At 25.2% G+C, this 22,816-nt stretch overlaps 1 protein-coding gene across 3 annotated transcripts in view; it reads left to right on the top strand.

Moving 5' to 3' along the window:
- LOC112599096 (potassium voltage-gated channel protein Shab) overlaps positions 1-22,816 on the top strand; it is a 51,884-nt gene that overhangs the window by 1,456 nt on the left and 27,612 nt on the right. For all 3 annotated transcript variants that reach the window (XM_025345831.1, XM_025345830.1, XM_025345832.1), the window contains exon 2: positions 20,492-21,007. In XM_025345831.1, the coding sequence (XP_025201616.1) occupies positions 20,540-21,007 (468 nt within the window). In that variant the 5' untranslated portion in view covers positions 20,492-20,539. The remainder of the gene's footprint in view (positions 1-20,491; positions 21,008-22,816) is intronic.

Here is a 22,816-nt window from a genome sequence, read left to right as displayed (position 1 = left end):
ACCACGATGGGGAGGATGTGGCCAGCGGTGGTGTTGTAATAACAAGTTAAACGATTTAATGGTGTAATTTCACACTGAGCACTTCTTGTAGACGCATAATATGCATGAAAATACGATAGAGATGTTTTTCCCGGGAAATGCACTCTTAGCTTGTCCGGGATAAATGTTCCACGTAAATGCACAGACAGATTTTCTTTATTGGATTATGCAAATCTCTTGCTTTTGGCGTGTCCGCGTCACACAATAAACTAACTCCGGGAATCACCATGACTGGTATAGCTTAAAAAAAACAATAATGATAATAATGAGAACTAAAGTTTCTTTTAAATCACTCGTTTTATTTAGACATGCCAAATCTGAAAATGTTATAAGATTATGTTACAACACTGTTTAATTTTTTTATTAAAGCACCATTGTTATGATGTATTATATTATTTATAATGTTTACCAATACTAATAGTTCTTATCCAGTATGTTCAGATGTAGAGTATTTTAAAACTAATGCTACTGATTTCTGTCTATACTTTTGACCTAGATATGTATTACGATTGCGTTTCAAACGAACATAAAACCAAAAACTCTATGCTAATATTATTTACTAAATAAAACAAAAGTGGTATAGTATATAGTGTTTAAGCCAAAAGCTTGTTTCACCGGTTACTTTACAATCTGACAAAGAAATCGTGTGGAAACGTGATTTGTATCAGTTCCTTTTTTTTTCTACATAGAGTTTCGTTATTTAAAAATATTAAAATGTCACCGAAATCGTAAATCTCAAGGTTTTTTGACAAATTGGTAGGATAACGTCTTCAAGAACTATTAATAATTATGTAGACAAGGATTATAAACATTATAAACACAAATTAATTTTTGTTTTTAATTTCAGTTATATTTGGTAAGACCGACTGTAACGAAATATAATTAAATGATTACTAAAACTAAAAAATAAAAGCTATAGAATTATTTAGGGGTTATAAAAACTATAACTTATCGTATCCTCTTTAAGCTTTATATTACAAAAAAGGGTAAGTCAGTTTTATGTGAATGTTAAATATACACAAGTTTGTTCCTTTAGTATTGATGTATTCTTATTTTTTTAGTTTTTCGATTTTATAAGTTCGCATGTCCTGTATAAATAAATTAAATTAAATTGAAATCGAAGCATTAATAATCATTGAACAGCCAATGTTTTCTAGTGATGAGGTTACCTTTTTTAGTGCTGACCTGTCAGTCTTCAGATGTAAAGTAGGTACCTACGTATCCTAAACATAATTTATTTAACCATATAATATATATGATACGCCATACATTCTATGCATAACACAGTGAAATGGTGTTTAATAACAATAGAACGTAAGTATGTATTTGGGTATTTTTGATTTTTACTATTTCAATATTTATCTTTTTTTTAAAACGAAGAAGGTATAAGTGCCCCCGGAGTTTTAAAAAGTCAACACGTGGTCTAACTGTGAAAGAGAACAATGATCGATACTGATACGATAAAATATTAAAGGTCAATCGTGTTTTGTTCCTCATAAACTAGATAAAATATTTTATTCATTAATTAAGTCATAAATACACTTTTGTATTATCATGTCATAGAATGGTTATTTGACTCTTATTAAAAAATATATAAAAAATACGATTTATGGAATCATAGTCGTAAATAAAACAGTGACCAGTTTTAAAGAATATTTTTTTTAACGCGTGTATTTCATATAATGATTTAATGGTAATATGATTACTATTATTTTGACATTAATGGATTGTCAAAATCTTTATAACACTATGGCTGCAATAGTAAGAAATTTTAATGTATTTGTAAGTTTTCTTGTAATGTGTGTATAACAATATAGGATAAAATAATATTATTTTAGAATGAAACCAGCTTTAGAATTTTATTGACACAACATGTGAGTTCACTAGATTCTTATAGCCCGTTTATTATTCTATTATAATAACTAGACAATAATTTGACAGTTTTTTCTCTTTATAATAAACATATAAACGAAGTAATAACAACATAAATAAATAAAACTTATATTCATTATTTCATCGATATTTTGTAAAATAAATATTTACATTTTATACTGTTACTAGCGGTCACTGCCCCGTGCTCGCTTAATTCGCCGAATTGAGATTTTAAAATTTATAAAAATCTAAATGAGATAATTTAAATATTAGAAATTATATTAACATTTATGTATTGGTTATCATGGTAATCATTTGAGTATTTTACGTAACCAGTACTCAGAAAATATTATTTTGCATTGAAAATAATTTTTTTTAAATTTTATGTTAAGTATAATTTTATACCAATACGTTTTAATAAAGTAAAATAGAATAATCAAAAAACTTAAAATTTAAAAGTTCAAAAATAAAACTTTAAAGTATAAAAGCGAATAAATTACATTAAATGAAACTAATAATTGTTTACGAAATTATAACTGAAATTCTTAAATAACATGTACAGAACTTTTGACTTTAATGCAATCGATAAATTTTAATTTGTTCGTGAAGAATAAATGTTAGTAAAAATATTAAATAAAATGCTTTACACACTAAATCCACGTTACTATAAAATAAGTTATAAATAATAGAATCACATAATTAAAAAATTCGCGTGTTTTTTAAGTTTTTATGTGTTTTTTTGTATCTAATTTAAATAAATTAAGTTAAATTATTGCCTTAAAACCAGTGTTTCTACAGTTCATTTATATTGTGTTTGAAAACATTAATAGGTATGTATCACTATTAAAATCAATATTCAAGTCAATAGTATAATATCATACATATCTATTTTGGTGAATGTAATAATACTACTGGCTATTAAATTATTAACACTAAAGTAAACATAATATTTAATATGTATTTCTTAAGCATAAGATTTTCAAAAACCTAATATATGAAGATAAATAAGTAAATCCATGCCAATAAAAAAATGAAATTATAAGTGTACACAATAATAGATCATTATGATTTTAACACAATCGTAACATTCAATTTTGAAGTTTAATTCCTAAAATATTACTCTATCATACATTTTTAATCATTATAGTTATTTATTAAACAGGGAAATGAGTTAAAGAATTCTATATAACTTCAAAACCTAAAGAGCACAAAAATACTTAAATAATTTAAACTGGGTTTTTTTTTAATAACAATATAGTTTTTTAAACAAATATTTAGTATTTATTTTAAGTATTTTTACTTTATAATAATGTGCTAAAGATAAAAATACTATAGGATTTGAGACGCCCATTTCGCTGTGTTAATTTAAGCGCAATACGTTTAGTGCTGTATTATTTAATTGTTTTTAAAAGTAATTATCAAAATCTGAAGAAAAATTCTGAGTATAACGTAATAATTTTATTACAGCGTTAAAACTTTATATTTAGAAATCTTAAGTTTTAATATAAATTAATTTGATTAATAATTTTCATGACTTTTTTTCGTATATTAATGAAACATTATAGTTATATCATAAACTAGTGTAAAAAAATATGTGTAATAAAATAAATAATTCACGTCTATATAAAACAAACAAATATAATTTTTAATATAAGTAAAAATAATTTTAGGTAAAACATTTTGTACATTTTTAACTATAACACTATGTATATCTAGTTGAATTTTTTCCAATATTTGAAATATTATCAAAATAAAAACGGGAAATTTTAATTATTCCATATAAGAACATATATGTATAAAAACCCTTGTTCAATAAAAAAGATTTTATAAAAGTTTGTTTAATAACTTCATCTGCCACTAAAAAATTAATCTAAGATCCAAAAAATACACACATTTTTAAACCAACTTATTATTACTAAATATCAAATATACTTTAAAAAGTTATACCAAAATATATTTAATGAATACTTTATAATAACTAGCTAAAAAGGTTGAGAACATTTTAACAATATGTGTTCAATTCAGCTTTGTTTTGAAAATTTGAAACATTAAAAACCTAAATTTAATAGATATATCAATATATTATATTATTTAATTTATATTTCCTATTAAATAATATATATCATAGTCAATAATAATACACACAAATCTAAATAATATGTATAAACTTTTTAAATAATGTTATATATAATAATTTAATTTTAAATTAATTTAAATAGCTTGACCATTATAAAAACTTACACAATTTAAATTACTAAAAATAAACTACTCGTATTATTATATTATCGTTAAAACTAAAATTGTGCCTACTCGTATAGGTTATAAATTATAACATATTTATATACAATATACATTTAATAGACTTTTTAAACACGTAATAATATAATATATCGTTAAATGTATTTACAACATAAAAATATTAAATACTAAATAATAACATTACTATTTATTATAACGTTTTTAATTCAAATTTTAAATAAATAATATAAAATTTAAAGTAGAACATTTTAAATAATATCTAATAATGCATATCTATATTTAATGATCGGTTACTACAATAATCACGTACCTACCTATAAATGGTTCTTAAAATATGATTTGGATATAATGATGTGCAATATATAGTATGATAACAGTTTAAATAAATTGTGTAAATAATGTCATAATTAATATCCATATATTTTGTGATAACTAATGGATAGTTTCTATGTTTGTTTTTAATCAACAAAAGTAATAGTTTTATAGATAATTAATTTTAGAAACGATAATCATTCAAATTTATAATAATCATATATTTATAGATTCTTATCCTGTGTTGAAAAAAGTGAATATAATCATTAACCAAGTGCTCAACAACTGGTTTGAGTAACTCATCCAGATTTTTCATGTACGATATATCATGTGAAATTGTAAAAACAAAAGGAGTATTTCTTAAAAATATTTAGACATATAAAAATGTGTTAAATTTATAATATTTTATTTATGACGTCGTATTTCCTAAATAGATTCAAAACGATTTTAACTATGATTCATCATTGTTTATTATGTTAAACAAAATAATTTCCTCTTGAAAGATATGAATCACGACATTAACCTGCATTTGAGTGATTAAGAAAATGCAACTAATATAAATATGAAATAAATTAATATTTTTTACAAGTATTTAATTATAAACAAAGATTGTAGTGGCAAAACTACATATTTAAAAAAAATATGGAAATATATATACACAAAAATTTTCTAAAATACTAAATAAAAATGTTTCGAATGGCGAATTATATTATAATAGACAGTTGTTATAAAAATTAAGTTTTTGTAGTTTCATAAGAATATCAACAAATATTTTATTGTTTTTAAAAATAAAAAACTGCAAGAAAGTCACTTTGCTCTATGGTTGGTTTCGAGTGTACCTTGTTTTTAAGACTACGTCGTTAATCATTATGATGTGTTTAACTTGAATTCAATGATAAATTATATAAAAGATGATTCTGAATAAAATTTGTATAGGTAAATCCTTTATTTCTAAAAATATTTTATAAATTAATCATACTATTATTAATTCTTTATTTTATTATCAGTTTTATAGTAAGTTGAAAATATAATTGTTACTTATAATATTGTATACCTATATTGTAATATTATATATTTACATCATGTATTATTTTTACGAAATCATTAGTAAATATTGATATCTTTGAAAAGATATAAATAGAATAAATAATTTAAAATTAGTCAAAATATATATTTTAAATTTTAGACTGTATAGAAAACAATAATTTACATAATGGTGATAATTTTCAAGTTTGCCTGGTAAATATTTGAAACAAAATAAATAAAATCATTAAAGAAAAAAATTTTTATTTTTTTACAAATATGTATACAATTTTATCAAAATTTGAAACTTAAAACGCTTAAAAAAAAACTTATGCATAGTGTGTATTTTTAATATTTTTAAATGATTGTAAAGTTAATTTATGAGTAACCTTACATTATATTTTCAAGTTTTTTAACTTACACCAAATAATACTAACTATTAATTACTATACTTAATTATTAATGGTAAATTATGTTTAATAGCCAATAGGCAAACACAATATTAAATAATAATAATAAATTTTAATTAATTGAAAAAAAATACTATACAGCCGCATATCCTCTAAAAAGCATAAAAATATTTACTTCAATATTATTTCTCTGTCATGTTTCAGTAAAATGTTTGTAAATTTTAAAAATTATCAAGATTGTTAGTATATTATAAGAACTTAAAATATACATGGTTTTCATTAATTAATAAATATTTTAATTCTACACACATGCAACATAAAATTTTTAAACGTCTTAAATTGATAATTTTATACGTTTAAGTATTTTTCACAAAATTAGCGAAGATATTCTATAATTTCTAAATAATTTCATTATGATTATGTGTATAGCATGTATATTATTTATATTCTGGAAACACTATATATCTAGATCATTCATCTAAATTTTAGATGAACAATAAGCCAGTTATTTCTTACTAAATTCAATGGTTTGTTGAGCCTTCTGCCATATTTTCTAGTAAACCATCATTTTCTTGTCAATATTTTTAGTATAGGTAATTCTGCAAGATGAAAATGACATAAAAAAAGAAAAAAATGTTAAAAATACACTTGTAGTAATAAATATAAGCTTAAAATATAATCCAGTTTTATTCTGATCGTCGAAATATGTTCAAAAATATTATTATTTTTTTTAAACACACAATTTTAAATACTTGAGCTTTTTAGTTCAGCTTAAACTTTATAATGATCAACTATCTTAAAAATGATATTGTATATATGTATATAAAAAACATTTACCCTAATATTTTGGATAATTTGTTCATTATGACATTTTTTTTTTTTTGTATTTTAAATTTTTTTTTCGAGTTCATTTTTAATTTAATATAAGTAAAATACTTTTTACTTAATATAATAATAACCATACAATTTGTTTTCATTGTCAGCCAAGAAATTTTAAATGATTAAACAATTTGTAGTTTATTCTTTATTGCGATAATTTAAATATAAAATTCTTTAATTCAAATATTATTTATTAAAATCAAAGTAACTAAATGAATAAAAAAATATGTCAGCAAGTGACTAAATGCATAAAAGTAGTATAAATTGCACTGTGGTCAAATAGGATTGTTTAATTGATATGGTAGATGTTATTTATTATAAATACTAGGAAGTATAATTAATCTTTTCCCTGAAGCTTTTAATTTAGGATAAAGGTTCTGGGTCAAAGATATTCAGCTAACTTTATCAACGTGGTAGAGCGCATTGTTGTGTTCCTTAGATACCGGTGAATCGCAATCAATGGTAGAAAGTGTACTAAAACAGAAAGGTAGCCTATAACTATATTATCAATTATTATTACACGTATTATATCGAAAAAAAAAAAAGAAATAAAAGAGATCAAATTTCAAAAGCCTATAAATAAATACTATAAATGTGGCAAACATATATGTATTAAATGCAAATGTTAAAGTTGGTTGTTCATTTTTAAACTATAACAAAAAACAAAATTAATTTTGTTAAAAACTGGTTTTTCGTTAATATTCTCATTTTTTAACAAAAAAATTTTAATAAGAAGTTTATACTTTCGCTAACTAATTTAAGTACAAAATAAATATCTAGTTTTTTATCTGGTGTAATAAGAATTATTTTTGGGGGTTTAATATAAAATTACACAATATTGTAAAATCATAATATTTTTAACGGAGTTTGGAAACCTGTTAGATATAGGTAATTCAATGAACCTTTATACCGTAGTTAAAGAGCTTCGGTAAACATAGGTCGAAAAATAAGTTAAATCTGATATATTTTATTATTACACATTCTTAATAAAGTATTATGAAGAGTATTACGAAAGATTTCGTATTATAGAGGTCCATTACAAATTACCGATTAGTACTTTAAAATATTTATTAATTAAGATAACTTAAACTAAAATTTATTAAATTTGATTTAAGCCATCCGGATTTTCTTAGTGTGCGTGTAGTTGTTGGCCCTGAACTATAGAACTGTACATAGTATGTATCTTATATAGAATTAATATAAGTTTATATGAACGAATATATAAACACGAGTAATATGTCTAGTCAACATTATTCCTTACTATTTAGTATTTACCTATTTTTGTTAATGGTTTGTAATAGTGTCACACGTTCGTGATCCATTGAACATCAACTTTACTCAGAATCTAAAAATAGTGTAAGGATATATTTAACGGTAGATTTATTTTAAATTTAATAACAAACTATTAGCCATTTGCAGTCTATAAATAATATACATTTTAAACAGAATAGTGCCTGTGTAATTAAATTATTTAGCTTAATATATACATAGAAAATTTAATTTAAAAAAAAAATATATGGCATACCAGTGTAACAATATACGTTAGGTAATTCAAAAGTATAATAGTGGTATACGTTTTATGAACCCTATGTAATCATTCTTTTTAGTGGTTAAAGTCGTAAAATATTTCTTTTATGTACAAACAGAACGCATGTACTTTTAATAGTGCTATAGTACAAAACGCAAATATACAATAAATTATTAATTAATATCGAATTTCATGTGAATATACTACAATAACGTAGTTCCGACAAGCGAACATTATACAAACTATGGTTATTGAACAACGAAAATGACTCACAATTGATATTCTGAAGGAATAAAACGTCTTTGTAAACATTATGGTGTACAGAAACCTATTGTAGACGGTGATCAACTAAGTATACAAATATATTGTATATATGATCGAAAATCCTCTCGTGAAAAAAATTCAGGGCCGGATACACTCGACAGAATGTTATATAATGTATAATGGTTCCATGTCATAATAATGTTCTCGAAATAATATCTCTGGTCAAAATATTTTATAACAAAAATGTCTTTGATCAAAATATCTTTTAAACTAATTTTTGTTATAATCTTTATTCAATTAATTAATTTAATAAATTGTTATATATTACCATAGATATCAAAGGGGCTTATCGGTACTCAAATTAGGTGTAGAAATTAGGTACAAAGTAAACTATTCTCAAAACTTAAAGGCTATATTTGGAGAAAGAGCATCTAATTAGAGTAAATAAAAATATAAAATAGATAATTAGGTATTCAACAACATGAAAACTAAACCAATATATAAATATATTTACAATATAATAAGTTAATTATAATAATGTTAGTATGATCCTTATAAAAACATTATTTTAATGTAACATTATCTATTAATGAACTTATCACATATCATATATTGTATAGTTATAACTATTAAAAATGTATTTAAATTAATGATTAATATTGAATATAGTTAGATAAACCCCTTAAATATTAAACTGTTGGTATTTCAGAGCAATTTCTCGCAATTTTTTTTTATTTTACAATCCTTGTACTTCTTACGTCATGTTTGACTTGATTCTCCCGATAATCGTTTTTCCAATTGAACCTGATATTACGTAATTGTTGTTAATTAAATAAAGTAAAATATAAATACTTGTTGTTCTTGTTTTAAGAAAAGTGCTAATCCTTCTACTAAATTATTCGTACACCAAAGATCTTGTATTGATGATTCATAGCAATTTCACATATTGATATTAAATATTGGCGGGCACCGACCACTTCGATGTTTGGGACGTCCCATCTATATATCCTTATAAGTTATAATAGTTGATCATCGTAGATAAAGTATTTTCATTTTAAACATTTGATTCGATTAAATCATTAAAATATTATACACTTTTATTATTGGAACATAAGCAATTTCACATAAATGTCAAATCTATTAAGAGAATTCTGCATCTTCGGCGTATTTATTTTGTAATCCATTTTCTTGTATTTTACGCCACATACATTGTTGGAAATAGAAAAAACGCCTTTTTATATTCGAATTGGTGAACACATTTTTAAATGCTAATATAAATAGTTGTTCGAAATCAATAATAATACTGTTCGTATTCAAATATTTTTTAAATATTTAAAAATTTAACAAAGGATATGTTGTATGATCAGTCATTAATACATAAAAAAATGAATAAGTTATAAAAGGTGTGTGTGGTATATAATTGTGAAAACAATTTAGAAACTATTTAAAATGTCATCTGTCATTCAAGTATTACAGTTTTATCAAAATTTTTTTTTTTTAGATCTAATTATCGTAAAGTAAAAACTATTTATTATTAATTTATTGATATTTGAAAGATACATTTAGAATGTTAACTGTTAATGGAATTTTGAGAATAAACTTGAACTTTGGATTTTGCTCTGTGGATTTTTCGAGAAATCAGTGATAGACTTTGTTATTAAGTAGCAAAAACTAGTGAAACACTAGAAACAGATTCACTAACTAAATTGTTTGTGCATACTTGATTACTTTTTGCATCATCATTTTATTTTTTCCAATATTTTCCTAACTTGGATTTTGACACGGTTTGGTGTGTGTGAATACAGGATTCCTTTAGTATTTTGCCTATATTATGCATATAAATTAATAAACTTCGTAAATAATGATATTTATAAAATATAATGACTACTGATTTCATCTATGGTATTTGTAAAACATGAACTACATTTATAGTTATCATACTACGTAATGTTTTTACCATTGTTATGAAAAATATGGAAATATTTATTATGTAATAATAGGTTATTACCTTATTGATTTTTAATAAAATTTAGAGTCATGTTCAAAACAAATTTAAAAAAGAAAATTAAAAATCAATAATCAGCTAACTAATAAAATCTTATGACTAAATGATAAACGATAAACTTATAATATAAACATACTAAAATGCTCAGCTAAAATTAAGTTACGAAAATCTTACATAATAAACCGATAATATCTCTATCGTTTTTTATCTTAATGACATAGTATGTACACATAATGAGTATTTAAAAATTAGGAGACTAGGTACTATATTCAAATATTATGTACAATAAAATATAAAATTTCGATCGTAATTATAATGATATTATGTAATAACTGATGAGCTGATAAAAATCAGTATAAAAGATATTTTTTTCAAAGATATTTTAATACAGTATTATCTTGAAAATGTTTTGACCGGTCACTACACATTATATTAACATACACAACTGAATTTCTTGTAATATGCGGACATTTTAAAATCTGTCTGATAATAAAAAAAAAATTAGTTAGATAAAAAAAAACAAAATATGAAAATTAAAATTACAACAATTATTATACATGGATTTACACGTGTGTGTGTGTGTGCTTACGTGTTGTTTGAAATCTTAAAATCCATAAATTTATTTAAGAATATATAGAGTGATTCATAAAACATGATCATCACATTTTTTTCATTTAATAATTATTTTATTTATGTATCTATATTCTCAAATTTTTGAGGTTTTTTAATACATATAGCATATCCAATAAAGATAAAAACTAATGTTTTTTAAACAAAAACTTCTCATTTCTACAATAAATTATTTAGCAAATATTTATTTAAGAAAATTTTAATATATTAAAATCAGAATTCGAATTATTATCTTTTGAATACTAAGATTCACGAAAATAAGTTTGGAAGATATTTAGGTATGTCAATTTAAAAATTTTGATAGTGAATATTAATCTATCAACATTTATAGTTCGTAAAAATGGTTAAAGTATAATAATATATACTAGATTCATTGTATTATATATTTTTTACTTCTCTGAAAAAATGTTTAAGAACTATGGTTCTGGTATAAATATTTTAATTAGGTACTGTGAAACTACTCATTCTGTTTGAATTATGTGATTACATCAAAATATTCAAAAAATTATCCATTTCATAATTTACAAAAAAAAAAGACAACTCATTAAAAAAAAAACATCACAAATTTGGATCTATACAAAAAATTTAATAAGTAAAGCAAAAATTTGAAAAAATTGAAAATATAGCATAACAATATATTTAAAAATATCTAAAATTAAAATCTAAATAAAATAATTATTAACTGAAAAAAAAAGGATGAGCTTATTTAATGGATTACTCTGTATAATACGACGGAAACGAATGAGAAAATATTGACGTTTTATCACTCGCAATCAATCGGTACATCACTATATAGTTAATAAATATTTTAAAAATATTATCTTATGATATGACGTGGATGGGCAGAGTGTATAATATTATATATCGTATATTTTATATGTGTATAGGATCGTCGCCGGGAGTATCTATTTCGTTGTGATGATATGATGTAGTTGAATTTTTACGATGGCTTGTTGAGGAGGGAGCCAATTTGTCCCTGGCAACTCTAGTATACGGCTAACCCAGAACGGGGCAATAAAAAAAAAAAAAGATCCGAGTATACGGCTGCGAGGACACGGCTTTGCGGTTCTGTGGATGGGCGGAAAGTCGATCAAACGACCTAGTTTGAATGGAAAGCACTTCCGCTTCCCGACAACTGTTTGGCATATTGTACACACATATATATATTTATATATATATATATATTATATATATTATCATGGCAGATAGATGTACTCACATATACACACATACTTACAGGGTCGAACGCAAAAAGTTCGAATGAGCGGGTGCTCTGAATTAGGCATATAAATAACACGCCGCCGGTGTTTACATAAAACAGTCACCGTCCGTCGTACCACCGCTATAAAAGCTCAAAGCCACCCCACAGAAGCACGACTATATCGCCTGTGTCACGCGCGCATACCCGGACCTCTACTGTAGTCATCTAGTCACCACCATAACCAAGTGGAGGAAAGGTGCACCGAAAGTATCTCTGAAATCTCCCTCATATCTTCCTCGGCGAGTGTTTCGTCCCGCAAACCGTTTTTCCAACGAAATTGTGACGCTCTATCTACATATCTATACGGAGTGTACGTTAAATGGAATTTTTTAAATTCAATGAGCATCGAGTGGAAATGTCTGAGTAAAATATATGTATATACATTTTGTTTAGAATCTCGCGAGCATTGTATAAACGCATTAATGCACATAGCGTTAAATGAGCACTTTGAATCTTGTTCTTCTCTTTGTATGTAATGAATAGTATAGTACCTTGTACCTATAATATAGTATAACCAATGATTGAGGCCATTTTAGTATAGTATAGTATATCATACAAGCGGTACAATTTTTCTGGAATATCACACGATTCCAACATTATTTAAGAATAATTTAAATCATAAAAATATGATAACTGGACACCCTACACGTATATAGTTAGGCTACTTCAGTGTTCTCCTGTCTCGATACTTTACTGCGGGTCCAATATCGTCGGTAAGCAAAAAGTTAATTGAGAAGTGTTGTGCAGTGAATGGCACCGTAGTTTACGTCCGCAACGCGATGACTCTACTTGTTTTAAACTCAAAGTGGAACGATAAGAATGTATTGATTTTACAACAATGTGTTTTTTTTTGTCTGTGCATACGTTCCGTGGTAAAAAATTTCTTTGATCTTTGAATTCAAGAATACTTTCTAATAGAAAATTTTATTTACTTGCCAGCAAAGTTTCAATATTTTTAGAATAATCAAAAATAACAAAAAAATATACTGAGTAATTATTTTATCAAACAATACTCATTATTTCAAAATCTATTAACGATTTAAAAACAATTATATTTTTTATCGTTATAATTTTTTAAGTTTTTATTTTTTGAATGCCAACATCATTTTTAATTTCATATTTTATAGTAAAATTTTTACGGAATATTTCAACTCATAAAAAATAAAATTCTAAGGAGTAGTTTGTGAATAGTAAATCAACATTTTGTGGGGTATTCTTGTACGATGTCATTCCTCTCACCAAAACTTTAAATACTTATAATTCATAAACTACTCGTCCAAATTTTGATTTTTATGAAATTAAAAAAGTATGTTGTCTTTCAGAAAAGTAAAAATTTTATAATGATAACAAATAATAAAAATTTCAAAATTATTAAAAATGTTGTTTAATTTCAGCTGGAAATTATGTAAAAAAAATATTTTTAAAATCAATAGTAGATTTTGAAATAATTAGTGTTAATCAATAAAAAATTTCCCTATAGTTTTCTTTCTATTTATATGTATTTGAATTTTTCATTTTTTTTATTATTTATATAAGATAACATTTTTTTTTTTTTTTAAATTTAGTGAATGTAATATACGTTTACTTGCAACAAACAAAGAATACACTATACCTGATTTTATACTTAAGTGGTAACGTATACGCTTTGAGTAATGAGTACGTATATTATATAAATCAAACAAATATTAGACTTATAAAAAGTCATTTTTACGTCCCTATTGTTTTCTAACTCAAGCATAATACTAAAGTAAGAAACTAATCTATAAAACGAGAAAACACTATCAAATCTACCCTGTACAATAGTATAAGTGTGTATATGTGTGTGTGTTTCCTAATACGACTGTTACAGAATTAATAATTCACTAATTTCGCGCTTCTCTAAATTATAGACTAATCCTTGAGAAAGTTTCTACAGTTCAATAAACTTCTCTGTCATAAAAATGTATTCCTTTTAAATTTGATCTGTTTTTGCAAAACTTAACTATTCCGTAAAATGTTAAATTGAACGTATATATAAAATATATACATAATAAAAACAACATAATGTATATATAAAATAAGTTTTCGGTTAATTTACAGGACATATTTTAATAGAGATTTTTAATTTTTTTTAAATACAATATTTAAATCAGTTAAACGTGTAATTAAGTGTTTAAATTTTAATACTAAATATATTGATCTAATTCTTTAGTATGTATTTCAATTTTGATTGAAAAATATTCATAATGATAATAAATAAAATTTTCTTTTATTGAACATTGTTAAAATATTAATTTATATTAAAATGATATATAATATAGTATAATTTATTGAAATATAAGTTAAGTACATATCTCTAATAGACGAATCTTAAATTTAAATATTTAATTTGTGTTATTTTTTTCCTGTTAATTAAAATCTATCAAATTAAATTAAAATTACATATTTATAAGTTCTTAAAAAATATATATACATAAATATTTCCAAATTACATTCATAGATATTATTAATGAACAATGAAAGCAAATACTTTTTGGAGTATTTTGATACATAAAAACCGCATTTTGATTGAGTAGTTCATGAATTATAATTTTATTCAAAGTTTTATTGAATACGTTGTATAATATCTAAAATTTAAAATGTATTCATAAATAATAAAGTAATATATTACTTAATTGCAATTGAATTTTGATAAATCAAAAAAATCCTAAAAAATTATCAAAACATTCTGCTTAAATATAATAATAAAAATTTATTTTACTAATTAAAGAAAAATAAAAAATAAGATATTATTTAATTTTTTTAAGTCTCTTTTGTTTTTATTTTATTTACAGTAAATGTGTAAAAGAAATATTTTCAAAAACATTTTTTCAGTATTTTTTGAAATAATAAAGAGTATCTAACGTTAAATGCATTATCCCATGTATATATATTGTATATTGTATATATGTGTATGTATATTGTATATATATATATATAGTCAGGTCAAACAGGTTTAAGATACCAAATATAGTTAAGTAGCTTGTCACAGAGACTGACTATGGTGTTAATAAATTATTATTAAATGAGCAAACAGCTGTTCGGACCTCACGTAGTACACGATGTTTCATCCCAATAAACGACATGAGTCGAAGAGTCTTCTTTTGATTTTTAACGATATGATTTAATATTTTCGATAATTTATTAAATAATGTTATAACTTGATCTTCACAATGCGATATTACAGCAGTCATTGTCGCGACCGCATTCTGAAGAGGTTACCCACTTACCCCAAAACTTCTTAGATATACGTCCATTTCGACTGTGGCTGTAATACAAAACTATATTACAAACTTTGTCCAGCTTAATAGCAATGGTTTGTACAAACAATTCGATAATTCGATTTCGCAAAAATCAATATCAATTTAGTGGAAGCCATTCATTTATGTATATATATATACGTATTTTACTCGTTGTATTGACGTTAATCTCGCATCTTCAATATTCTCGTTGAGTATTTATCCACTTCGAGTTTGATTATCAGGGAAATATCGAAGAATTCGTGGAGATTACTTGTGATTGTGGAAGTACATTATTATATTATATTATACACAAACACGATCAATCATCTATTTCTCGCACTAGTAATACAAGTTCGACATTTATATTATTTTTAATTCTATTTAAACATATTGTTTGATGGAAAATATTACTTGTAATATATTTATATATATATATATATATAACATAATAATAACAATATTTATACATCTTATAACAGTGGTAAAATAGGAGCTTGAAGGGAAAAAATTGACATTAGGTTTTAGAAACCTAATTATTAATAGAATGAGACACATTCAATGAATTTGATGGTTATAACTTATAACGCTTATAGAGCCAGGATGTGGAATGAGATGAAACAAAGGTAGGTGCTCGACTTTGAGAGAAATATGAAGGTACGCGGTAGTTACGCGGTAAGGAGATCAGATGCGTCTACGGAGTCATAAAAAAAGAGAAAGAAAAATCGAATGTCCGCTTTCTGCTTCGTGAAAACGTAAGTAAAATGAGAGAGAATATTCAACACATGTTGCACAAAGGAATGATCATAATGAATGTGTTAAATTTTAAAAAAGTAGGCTGAGTACGAAAATAATCTATTTTTTATCCATCCTTATTATTGGTTATTACATTAAACAGTATCATAGCTGGGATATATTATTAATACAAAATTACTTTATCATGTAACTGCAGTGCAAAGTTAACCGATATTTTTAATGGCAAAACGATTTTTTTCGCGCGGTAGGTACTACCTTTTTATCTTGTGTTTTAATCATAACACGCATACCTACATTTCACCCCTGCACGTATTTATATTTCATTCTCGCGTGCGCTTATTATTATTATTATGTACCGTGTGTCGACTATTTTTTTCGATTGACGGCACGACACAATTACCCCACAGACATAGCAGGTATACATGGATCGCTTAGAATAGTAAAGTCAACTTTATCCAAGCATTATACATGGATATACTCACCGAGAATTACATTATGTAAATATTGTTACAATGACGTACTTACAATTTCCGAACGATAATTATGAAAATACACGATAAAACCATTACATCAATAGTAAATTAAACACATTTATGTTGTTATATACATCAACGATTCAACTCGTCCATATTACAATCTGCAAATGACGAATAGCATTTTCAGAAATTATAATTATAAATAGTTATTATGTATATATATATATATATATATATATATGAATATATATTATTATATACATCAAACACAAAGTAATTACGACAAGGCTTAATAAAATAAAAACTACCACATTGTCACCCACACTAGTTAGAAATTTAATTTGATAAGGGAACTGATTCTTTGAAGATTTAATAGGTTTCGATTTGTCTAAATAAAAAGTTAAAGTTTCAGTTTCGATTGCGATTCTCTAAAATTCTAAATCAAGGTTTCACTGGTATGACTTGAGATATAATTAAAGCTAATACGATATAACGTATACAATATTAATTATGTAATATTGAAATTTCAAATATTACTTCATATTATATTATTTCTCTAAATAATTAAAACTACTTGTGACTTAAGATAAAACTGTTATTAAATTCAAAAACTAACTTAACAGATACGCATTGGATGTATGTAGTTTAAAGTACAACATATTGAAATTTATGGTGAGTCAAAAGTCAATATAGAAAATCACTACTAATAATTAAATGTAAGTTTTAATGAGTATTATAAAATCATATAATAAATATATTTAAAAAATAAATGTCTAGAGAAATAAATATAAATGTTGTGAATAAATACGATAAATTATTGTTAACTACTATGGTAGTTATGGTCGGAAAAAAAATTTCATTGAGAAATAAATTAGCTATATGACTTTTTTGAATAATTTTTGTCAAGATTCCATTTATCTCTATTATATTAGGATTTAGAATTTTAAAATAAGCCAAAGTAGGTTTGGGCATTTCATAAAAAAAAAAACGCGACACATATTTATACAAAATCATAATAATTAGGTTTGAACACTATTTAATATTTATTAAAAAATATTTCCAACTATATAAATAATGATTGCATGCCAATTTTAAATCGAGTCAATATTGTAAATTATAATCAAATAATAATAAATTATAGAAATAATACAGAACACAAGACTATAACTTTAATATTATTTATTTACTTTATATTATTAAAAGTATTATTTAGTATAATATATTCCATATTGTTTTTATACTTAAGTTTAACCTACTAAAGGTATATAATTTATGTCGCATAACTTTTTCGTAAAATTCATCTTTCCATGAAAACTAATCCATTTTATGAAGTGAAAACAGTTTTTTTACAGCAAATGAAATAGAAAAATATTTCTCAAAACGTTTACTCCAATTTAAAATCATGTGATTTATTTTACAAAAAATAAATATTATTATTTATATATATTAATATTTATTATTATACACGATTTTTACTTTTATAAATTTAAGTTATATTTACAATTATTTTTCAAAAATACAATAGTCAAAAAGTTGAAAAAACTTTATTTAAGTATACACTATAAAGTAATTTGTTTTAACTTCTATTTATTTAAAGCATTTTAAACAGAACGATGCGTTGTGATAATAGCTGTTACAATTTATACTATACCTATCTTTAAAACAAACATATTATTGTTTGGATAGTAATGTACTCTTACACAAACAACTAAGGAACTCCTAACCTTATGATTATAGCTTGAACAGTTTCACGAAAATCTTTAGAACAATTATATTATACTTGACTATAAAATCAATATCAATAAAATATAAACATTTAATATACCCAAGTTAATATCATAGAGATAACAAAAAAAAAGATATTATTGAATTATTAAATTATTGAATAACCAATAACAATTTTTGTAAAATTATCCAAGTTGTAAAGTTTTAACCTAGAAGATCAGGGGTTCCCAAAACGTAAGTATGTACTTAATTTTAAGGTACCGTACCTAGTATGAAAGGTTAGAGCCAATGTCAATACTCATAGTTCTGCTTAAATAGCTAATAATCTAAACAAATTACTATTTGATAAAATAAACTTCTTTTTCCATTTTTTAAATAAAATGATAAGACGTATTTAAATTTTCAATATGTAGATTTAAAAATATTACAATAATAGTAGCATAGAAAATATTTTATTTTAAAAAGTAAATGACCATTTTGTGAAAAAAATTACATGATGTCAAATTGGAGTAACTATTTAGTGAAATATTTTTATATTTCATGAAATGTAAAAAATACTGTTTCTACTTCATGAAATAGACAAATTTTCATGAAAAGATTAATTAAACAAAATAGCTACTAAACGATATATATTTATTTTATTTCAATACCTAATGTAGTAAAATTTTAAGTATATTGATTGCTCCCATAAACGTTATGTAAATTTGCGATACCAAACAGGTATAAATGCCCAATTGTGCTGCACAGAAAGAATACTCCAATATTTACTAATCTATATAGACTATATATTATACTAAATACTATATTTGATATTTTAGTACATTGATTTCAATGTTTTAGTGAGGTTTGGATCGCGTTGTTTTCAAACTGTATTCATGGTTCTCATATTTGATGATTCATAATTTTCCGTTTACGTTTTTATTCATACAACTCCAAACAAAATTACTGCGACGTTGCCGGAAAATTTTATTTTAAAAATAATTGTAATGCAATAATGCATGCTCAATGGTACGTTTCAAACATAGTGCTTCATTTTAACCTAAGGTTATTAAATAGGTAGTTATTGAATTCGCTCAAATGATATAAACACATGTTTCCATCAAAATTTGAATGCGTATCATAATCAACGTATTTCACATGTACTCACCATTTCTTCTCTGAAAAATTTAACAAGCAGACTGAAGTGTAATTGATATAGATATCTATTAACATCGTAAATTTAAGAGGTTTTGTAATTAAACGATTTCCTATAATAATAAAATTTAAATCAAACAATATTATCCTTTGGGTTTTGTTACAAATTAGTATTCGATATCAAGGGATAACTTTTAATCAATTATCATGAATTGTTTATATTCTTTATCATTAATCTTTTATTTTATTATTTATTTAGTTGAAATAATTTCTTTTCTTTTTAAATATAATACAATTTTAAAACAAGTTATCATAATGATATTATATGTATATTATGTATATTTTTTTATTTAATAGCCAGGTTCACTGTTGCGTTGTCGTGTTATGTTGTACCAGTGTGCCTTTACAGTATTCTAATTAGCCATCGTAATCATAGCATTAATCACTAACCATGATCTACTGGAAAATTTCTAGAGTTGTCCCAAATTCGACTTATTATGGACATGGCACGACAACACGTAACTATGAACTGCTGGCTTCGTCATTCTTTTCCTCATACTCGCATATACAAAAAATTACCGTTGTATAGCAGTACTTAGAGATCAGGTCCCGTTGGGTACTGATATTGTTATAACCTTATGGTGTTTTGTTGTGTCCGCAGACGAATGGACGGAAAAAGATTGACGGTTGACGGTCCGGTGTCCGGTTGATGGCCGCGGAACGCAATGCGGGCACCGGATTCGAAAACAACAGCTGCGGCGGCCCGCGGCTGCCACCAATCGGTGCGGCGGTGCGGTGGACGGCCGCGGCCGCCGCGGCCGCCGCACAACCGGACAGTCAGAAGGAGATCAGGTTCCCGGTCACAAAGCAGCCACCACCGTCCGCGCCGGCGCAGGCGCAGGAGCTGTACCGGCGGTTGCACAGCAGATCGCTGTCGTCGCTGCCTCCCGAGCCGTTCATGATAATGCGGTCGAAGGCCCTCAACCGAAGAGTGTGCATAAACGTGGGCGGCGTCAAGCACGAAATACTATGGCGGACCCTGGAGCGGTTACCGCATACCAGGTTGGGTCGGTTGAGGGACTGCAACACGCATGAGGCAATATCCGAGCTGTGCGACGACTACTCGTTGGCCGACAACGAGTACTTTTTTGACAGGCACCCAAAATCTTTCAGCTCGGTAACTATAAAATTATATAATGTTATACGTTATACGTCCAAAAATGATAGTGTTTTGTGAACGTTGTATTACTGCCATTTACCACGCATGTTACGGATGGGATGTATGTTATTTGTGCCACATAAAACTATAGAAAAAGGACACATTGATAACATGATTATACAAGTAATCTGCGCAATCGTGTAAAGTGTAAATATAAAAATTGTAACTTACGCAATTTTAAAATAATTGATAACAATTTTTTTTTTTACTTACTATTATATTTTTAAATAAATTCTTGTCTTGGACCTGATGGTTATAGATAAACAGTAATTATGTTTAGTGTTTACAAATATAACTTAATAACAATTTCTACACATTTTTAATAAATATACGTACTTTTCGATATTTAAACTATTTCTCAACCCAGTTTTCTTAACGAATCATATTATATTAATTTAACAGTTTTTGTTCGGAATCGTATCACAATATAAAACAGTAAAAATAATTTTAAAAAATAATTCCCGAAAGACCATAAATACATAACGATTTGGCATGTATCTTTCGTGAAACTGAAATAAATTTGTTTTCGGAGTCTAGACCTTTCCACCAAATACCAATACAGGGGCACATAGCTGTGAGGAGAATAATTGGCAAACATTATTGTGTCAATGATACAGCGGGAAAGATACACAATCGTTAATAGTTGTACACTCATATTGAGTAAATTCTCTCAAAAGTGTGTTATAATTAATAATATTTAAGTCTGTCTTTTTAGAAGCATGAGACTGCTTTTAGAAACAGGATATTTTTGTATGGAATTGTTTCCCAAAAATCTAACATTTATGGGTGTGTTATACCTATATTATAGCCTGTTTCCCGAATGAATACATTAATATATTATATGAATCACAGCCGATCACGATTGCTTGTCATCCAATCATCTACGCGAACGAATACTGGTATTACGACTTTTATGAGGTCCAAACAAAAAAGATCAATAAAATATAATAAAATAAATATACTGTATTCCCACCCATTTGCTTGTCAACGTTGGACTCGAATTATTTCACCGCATCACGTATTATAATTGAAACGAACAGTCTCCATTCTCCATAAACGCGACGATCGCACTTGTACGTAGGTATATAATATTATACACACAAATCCTGATCCAATCGACACACACGTAAAATGATTTAAAAAATTAAATAAACATCCCTTTTACATCCTTTTTTCCACCAAAATCCCAAACGCTCTTTTATTATATCATTCACAGCGTGTCTTATGCCACTTCAGTGTGATATAAACAAACAATAATAATAAGTTTCCTTTAGAATGTGTGCCACGTTACGCCTAAACAAACCATCAAATTATTTTTGTTTTCAAAACTCTTCTAAATATACTTCTGTGATTGATTTTCTCTGATTTCGAACTTGACCGTAGTTAATTTGTTTATTGATATTAAAGTTATTAAAAATGCAATAAAAACAAATATTTTGTATTATAAATATGTTATACTATTACCGCCGCTCTATTTTTTTCTAAAAGTTGTTAAATATTTTTTAAATGTTGAACCATTACCAATAATAAAAACAAATTTCTGAATTTTTTAGTTTGTTGTTCACATTTTTCGGATAATAAGATCTAACTTTTTATAAACACTAACCAAAGATAGAAACATAAATTAATCAAATATCTAAATACGATCATAACTGGTAAGTAAGTAAAGAATTATCTATACCGAAGAAGTAAAGTATTTAAATTAGAGAAAATGGTCTACTTGATCAAATACTTTTCAAATATTATTATAAATTGAGTTTACTTGAT

The sequence above is a fragment of the Melanaphis sacchari genome, unplaced genomic scaffold, assembly GCF_002803265.2.
Source record: "Melanaphis sacchari strain LSU unplaced genomic scaffold, SCAv2.0 Contig4_pilon_pilon, whole genome shotgun sequence".
Taxonomy (NCBI): domain Eukaryota; kingdom Metazoa; phylum Arthropoda; class Insecta; order Hemiptera; family Aphididae; genus Melanaphis; species Melanaphis sacchari.
This window is presented reverse-complemented; position numbering and strand designations above follow the sequence as displayed.